A 7,500-nucleotide genomic window follows, 5' to 3' on the forward strand; every position below is an offset into this window, starting at 1 on the left:
ATATGCATACATACTGTAAATACATACATACATACATACACATACTGTATATGAATACATACATACATACACATACATACTGTATATGCATACATGCATACAAACTCATACATAATGTATACAAGCAGGCAGATGGACATCTGTAAGAAGTTAGAAGACAGTCAGAAAAAGAAATAATGAAAGACAGGTGGCAAAAAAAGAAATAATGAGAGAACAACAAACAAGTAAACAAATAAGACTGTCTCGTGCACACCTAATTAAATTAATGTTTTGGGAATTACATGAGCCTAGTCAACACAATACTTGCACACCCTGTCTACAGCTGCTAGCCCCTGTAGCTCAGCTGTTCCATTCACCAGCATCTTCATAAAAAACGTTACCTCATCAATGCGGAGCGTTAATAGGGACCGCCGCGTGGGGCTGGGGCAGCCTGCCTGGTACAGTACAGATATTTATGACAGAGGCAGGTGCTGGATGGCTGGCGTGCTTGCCAGGGGCCCGGCGCCAACTCCGACCACCGCTCACCTGTTCTCTCAGCATTCCTTTGTGCTGAGGGAGTCCGCAGACAGCAGCCATACCATCCCACCCTCCCTCCCTCCGTCCATCTCTCCCTCCGTCCATCTCTCCCTCCATCTCTCCCTCCATCTCTCCCTCCATCCCTCCCACAGAGAAAACAATCTACTGGTGCGAGGGCGGTGAGCGTGGGAGAAAGGGAGAGAGACAGACAGAATGAGAGTAGGGGAGCCTCCACCAGGCCCTCAGATTAATGAGCCACCCCGCGCCGTAGTGCACACTCGTCTAGTCTCTCCTAATATAGGGCATCCATCTCTCTTTTGGACTGCTTATTTATTGATTTTTTTTTCTCTTCTTTTCAGGGTGATTTACATGAAAGCGTCTTAGAGATAGTTCTTAAAGGTGAAGAAAGGGTTTAAAAGTGGGGTACACACGAGTCGTGTAGTAATGTGACAGAGCAAGAGTAATGTTATCTTGATGCTGTCAACACCGTGTCTGCTTTCTTGCATTTGCTGCTTATAGAACAACACTGAACCTCCAGTCCTGCACTCTACCCCTATGTAATAGTATAGTAGTATAGAGTCTTTATTGTCCTATAAGGATATTCTTTTTCACACACATCATTATTACATTCCATGTAGGATATACACAGCCTCGGGCCTCATGTGGGGATGTGAATAACTTTAAAGAAGGTCGGATGTGTGTGATGAGGGTGTGTGCCTGTCCACTTGGCAGAGCCTCAGTGTCCGGTCAGTCCTCCTCCTGATGGCTGGTCAGCACTACCTGCCCAGAGGCTCTCTCTCTCCTGCTGGTTCTGGAACAGGTTGTGCTTCTTTGGCCTGTATTTCAGTTCTGCCAAAGCTCACGAGTGGAGGGAACCAGGCGTCAGGTCCCGCTGAGTTGTTAACTGTGAGTTATGAACACCAAGACAGGTGGGCTTATACCCAATTAGCCACAGGTAGCCATCACTGAAGCTTCACTTGCTCTTAAAGATGAAGGCGTTATTGTAAAGTAGGACACACATGTAGAAAAAACACACTCATACATTCATATACAGACAAACTCTCATTTTAGGTCTAGTTTTGGCCAGACTATGTGAATATTTGTTAATTTCTTTGAGAACTTCCCATAGCTAGTGTAGGGTAACCTCTAGGATGTAAGGGTGGTGGTGGTGAACCGTCTCACTTGACACACCCTATCTGCACAGTGGTAGATAAGGCAGACAGCTCTGCTGCATGCTGAATTTAGCCTCTAATTATGCATGCCATCTGATTTACAGAGTTAGAAGAGGAGCCGGGTGTGTGTGTGTGTGTGTGTGTGTGTGTGTGTGTGTGTGTGTGTGTGTGTGTGTGTGTGTGTGTGTGTGTGTGTGTGTGTGTGTGTGTGTGCATTTCCACAGAGCTTAGATAAATTGGAGTGTCGCTGAAGGGCCCAGGACATGTGTTTAGGCAGCTGTGTGGTATGTGACAGTCAAAGCCTGAGATTTCTGTGGCCTCGATCGCACCATGATGACACCTATGGAAAAAGAAGGTCTTAGGCTGCTAATGGGTACAACAGCTTAGTTGGCAACATTACGCAACTTTGACATCCAAAGAAGACAGACGTGCAAAATTGAAATGAGAATGAAACTTTTGTACAGTGACAGTATGGCAGTGACAAATTAATTTGAGGTCTATAGACAAGTTTTCTTAAATGTTTCCTTCCAGGAAACACTTATGGTGTGTTAACAGAGTGTGTTAGTGTCACTTTTCAGGCACCTTTTACATACATGATAAAATTATACAGACAGCTACATGTATTGTTCATTGATCTTTGGCCCTGATCCATTTTTAATAATTGTAAATAATAGTAGTTGATAAAGTGGACTCTGTCTGTCAGTGTCACCCAAACAGATGCCCCCATTATCAGCACTGAGTCTCCTGGGGACTCCTGCAGGCTCACATCATTTTAATGATCATGTCAGGCTACTCGTGACCTTGCCACACACCCAGTCCAGAGGAGCACAATCTAACCCCTCATGCTTTAATGTAAACCAGACTGTACCGTGACAGAGGATACAGACGGACCTCAACTGTGGAGCCTGTAAGTGATCAAAGCCATCATCAATCGGCGCTGACCGTAACAGTGAGGTGGAAATTGATATGTAGGACCAAAATTTGTGCTGATGTGGAAGGAGGTGGGGCAGTCTGGCTTGTTCCAGCGTTTGTGTGTCCTATGAGGGATAGTGTTGTCCGTCTCACAGGTTGCTGTAGTTGTAATAGCCGCGGTGGAAAGCATTTCAGACCATACTATACCTAGAATAGCTGACCATTCAAATGCATCACTGTCCGCGGACTGTCCGTTTTCACCTAGTCTAACCTCAGGCTATTTATTGCCCTTTTTAAATTCCCACTATTTTCGTACGTGTGTGTGTGCCCTTGCATGTGTGTTTAGTGTGAGTATGAGTGAGTGAGTGAGTGAGTGAGTGAGTGAGTGAGTGTGTGTGTGTGTGTGTGTGTGTGTGTGTGTGTGTGTGTGTGTGTGTGTGTGTGTGTGTGTGTGTGTGTGTGTGTGTGTATGTGTTTGTATTTGTATGTGTTTGTGTGTATCTGTGTCTGTGTGTTTAGTGTGAGTATATGGATTAGTGTCTGTGTCCGTGTGTGTGTGTCTGTGTGCATTTTTGACTGTCATGTCAAAAAATGCATGGTGCACAGTCGAAAAGAAAAAGAGACGGACCTGCTCCAAACAGCCTCCGCACCTCCTGTGACCGTGTGGTCCCTGGCAGAGTGGAGGAAATGGGTCTGCCTTAAACACAAGCATCTGGAAAAGCCATAGCAGCGTCCCACCACATGTCTGCCTTTCCCATTCTGCAGACTGCCGAAAGGGCTCGCTCTCGGTCTGCTGCCCACCCAAGGGAGCGTCTGTAAGTTTCCAGCCTCCCTCAGCGGTGCACAGATCTGAGGATCCGCTCCCTAACCGGGCAACCCGGCGGGACGGCGCAGTCCTGGAAACACACACATGCAGACAGAGAGACATGCGGACAGAATGAAGCATCTGTCCCAGTGGACAGACAAACGGACACACATAAATGAGCGTAAACAAATGCACGTGTTAAAACACACACACGCACAGGTTGTGCACACACTGCTGGGTGCTGAGGGGACTCGTATATATGCGCACACTTGGATATGAATGTTTACATTGGTGCATACACTGGAGGCACACACACACACGCACACAATCCATGCGCACACATACACACACACACACACACACACACACACACACACACACACACACACATACACATGCACACACACACACACACACACACACACACACACACACACACACGCACACACACACACACACACACACACACTGCCCTCATGCTCTATCCTTGTCCAGTCTCTGATTGGCAGAGAGCGGCCGTCAGTGTGGAGTACCTGGAATTTGGATGATGCCTGATTGACGACCCGCTCACGCGGAGCCTGTTAAATATCCCACACATGCTCTAATGTTGGCATGCAGGCCTCTGTTGCACCACAATCAGCCTGTGTTTAGGAAGACATCCACCTCCCTCCCTCCCTCCCACTTTCCCACCCAGCAAGCCCTCCTAAACTTTCTAAGCATCATGGCTGTGGCTGGAATGCAGAGGAGACTTTTGGTCTTCCCCCTCCAGTTCCTTCGTTGTGTAAACATGTCGTTAGGAGGCTTTTGGCAATTCTCGTGTTTTGTGTTTTTTATTTATTTCTGTTCAGGCGGATTCATCTGTCACCCCATCCGTCCATCAGTAAATCCTCTGTGTGATGATCCTCAGTCAAATTTTTTTGTTTATGGTTCTGCACAAAGATCATGATGAGGGTCTGTCTGAACATGTACCAAACCGCTATTTTAACACTCTGATTCCCTACTGACAGGGAATGTCCTGTTGTTCATTAACTGAACTTAATCATTCAAGTTTAACGAGTGTAGAAATGCGAATGATGAATCTTTGAGGACTGACTCGTCAATCGTCACTCATACTCATGCCTTCTTTCGCGTTCACTCAGCTGAACTTTATTTATCATTCCTTGTTCTTTCTCTGACTCACCCAAACTTCATTTTGATACGTTCCTAAACTCTGCTCCCCACCCATGTTTTGTTGTCCCGTCTGTGGCGAAGAGGGACGCAGCTTGGCAAGCGGAGCCGTCGCTGCCCTCCTCTCAGACCGCAGGTCTGTGGCTGAGCCCCAAACCACCGAGCCGGCGTCTCCGTCGCTGGCCACCCCGGGCTCCTCTGACCCAGCTCCTCTGCAGCGGGGCAGCCAGGGCGGGCGGGCGGAGGTGGAAGTGGAGGTGGTGGTGGTGGTGGTTGGTTGGGGGGGGGGGGGTGATGGAGGAGCGTCTGCTCCCCAGGCCTGTGTTTATCATACCTCGGCCTCCCACATCCTGCCCCAGGGCCACGGGAGACGGCCGCACTCTTCCTGCTCGCTCCGTGCACTCAAGGTCGTCGGTCCAGGCCCTTAGAAGGCCCTTTCTGCTAAAAGTGCTCGGTGGACAGATGGACCGGAATCTGTGTTCCTGATCTTCTTTCCGTCCGTCATCCCCTTTTATGGCTGATAGGGTTCTAATTCCACTTCACGGTTCAAATACTGTCATAGTATTGTGGCTATTATACTATTATAGTATGCCGTGGCCCACTGGTTAGCACTCTGGACTTGTAACCGGAGGGTTGCCGGTTCGAGCCCTGACCAGTGGGCCGCGGCTGAAGTGCCCTTGAGCAAGGCACCTAACCCCTCACTGCTCCCCGAGCGCCGCCATTGTAGCAGGCAGCTCACTGCACTGGGATTAGTGTGTGCTTCACCTCACTGTGTGTTCACTGTGTGCTGTTTGTGTTTCACTAATTCACCTATTGGGTTAAATGCAGAGACCAAATTTCCCTCACGGGATCAAAAAAGTATAAAAAAAAAAAAAATAGGTTTTGACTAATGTATAGATTCGATTAACTAGACCCCAACCAGTGCAACCACATTGCTCAGTTAAAGCTAAGCCACTTTACTGCATGGTGAGAGACATGTGTTCATGGTGTTAATGTCAAGTCATCCATGACTGTTCTGGCTACTTAATGGCCATGCTGTCAATGTATATGAGTAGGGTCAGCTGTCTTAAAGTTATAGTGCTCTTAAAAAATCTCTTAGCCTGGGAGACATTGCTAAGACTTGTAAAGTGAAAGACACACACACACACATGTACACATACACACACACACACACACACACACACACACACACACACACACACACACACACGTATATACACTGCCTGTGTGAGAGAAGGCGCTTGGAGTATGGGAGCATGATTTTGACAAAAGTTTGGGGTTGTAGACATGGTGTTAAGAGAATGATTTGCCGAAGATAGATGATTGGCACCAAGAGAGTCACGAGAAGTCTACTACAAAAGAGAAAATCCACTCAAGAGAAGACCGCCATAAAGGAACATAATATATTCATGTCTGTACCAGGATGAGAGTGGCATGTCAGCAGTTTCCCAGCGTGAGTTTGACATTCACAATTACACAGAGTGAACGTGTCAGTGGGTGGCATTCGCTGTCTCATGATCCCCCCTATGCTTATGTCATTGTGTGCCATTGTTCACAACACTGAAAAGCCAGTGTCATGTTGGCATCACCTTAAATCTCCACAGCCACAAAATACAATTAGCACTGTGTGACACATGAGAGAGTGCCACTTCATGGTGACCTGAGCATTCACACACGCACGCACACACACACACACACACACACACACACACACACACACATGGTGACCTGACCCAAAACCTCTCAAAGTCACAGAAGACTCAAAGCATCCTCTCAAGCCACAGAAGATTCAGGAAGAGTTGAGAGGTCATACTGTAACCACACTGAGTCTGAACTGTTTTCTGTTTACTTTGGCTTGCAGAGTGCCTGAACTGCACTGGCTATGCTACCATCAACGACAGACTGAGGCTGATAGAGAATAAGGTAAGAGAAGCGCAATCTGCCTTGAGCTGTTTTTGCCTGGAGCAGCTGTGAGAGAGGCCTGTTTGTTTCTGATGACTCAAGTCCAGAACTCTGAGTTGGGTGTAACTGTTCCTGATGGATTGATGTGTTATTCAGTGAAGCTGTCTTACTCTGCATGAGCATGACCTGAGTAACTGTTTGTGTCATTGGTTTAATATGCGTCGTGGGGACTTTTGCTGTGAATGTATCATTCATGACTTCTGATGTCTAAATGTGTTCTGTGGGGACTCATTTCTCATCAGTCATCACTTATCTCTCATATCGTCTCATCTCTAACGGTCTCGGACTGTGCGATACTGACTTGGATCGCTCTGTGTGGGGAAATGTTTGGTGTTCCTGCAGGTCTCGTTGCTTGGGGAGCTGGGACCCTCGTCAACACCTCCCCTCCGCCGCACACCAGAGGTGTCATCGGGGAATGAGGTGGGCTCTCTCCACCCCACCCTCCTCCCCCTCTACAGACCCCTGCCAGGTGAGCCAGCAGGCTTTCACTTCATGATGATGATGACCATGACGATGATGATGATGATGATGATGATGGTGGTGGTGATAGTCATGACTAGGGCTGCACAATCAATTGATTTTTTTAATCAAAATTATAATTTGAACTAATGCGATTAGATAATCACAAAGGCTGCAATTAATCACAACGCTGGAATCTCTGTGTCCATTGTGTGACAGTCAGTGAAGCTCGTCTAACAGGAGTGCTGTGCTTCTGATGCACTGGGCATGCTCCCCAATCAGATGTGACCCAGCTTAAAAGCGAAGTTTGGAACATTGCACTAAATTGAACATTGAAGCTTGACTTTCAAACATTTTATATCACAAATCAAATCGCAATCGCAGTACATGTCAGAAACATCGCAATTAGATGAGATGTTGGCCATCGTACCTAGTTCCACAGAGGCGCCGTGACACCACTGTGGTTGCTGATGTTGCTCACAGCTGTAGTATGACCGCTGGAACCTC

The 7,500-nt window shown here is 47.4% G+C and overlaps 1 protein-coding gene across 2 annotated transcripts in view; it reads left to right on the forward strand.

Annotated features, from left to right (window-relative positions):
• Positions 1–7,500, forward strand: part of LOC121709651 (collagen alpha-1(XXVI) chain) — a 22,633-nt gene that overhangs the window by 6,327 nt on the left and 8,806 nt on the right. For both annotated transcript variants that reach the window (XM_042093218.1, XM_042093220.1), the window contains exons 4-5: positions 6,434–6,495; positions 6,877–7,003. In XM_042093218.1, coding sequence (XP_041949152.1) covers positions 6,434–6,495; positions 6,877–7,003 — 189 coding nt within the window. The remainder of the gene's footprint in view (positions 1–6,433; positions 6,496–6,876; positions 7,004–7,500) is intronic.

Source organism: Alosa sapidissima, chromosome 5 (assembly GCF_018492685.1).
Source record: "Alosa sapidissima isolate fAloSap1 chromosome 5, fAloSap1.pri, whole genome shotgun sequence".
Lineage (NCBI taxonomy): Eukaryota > Metazoa > Chordata > Actinopteri > Clupeiformes > Clupeidae > Alosa > Alosa sapidissima.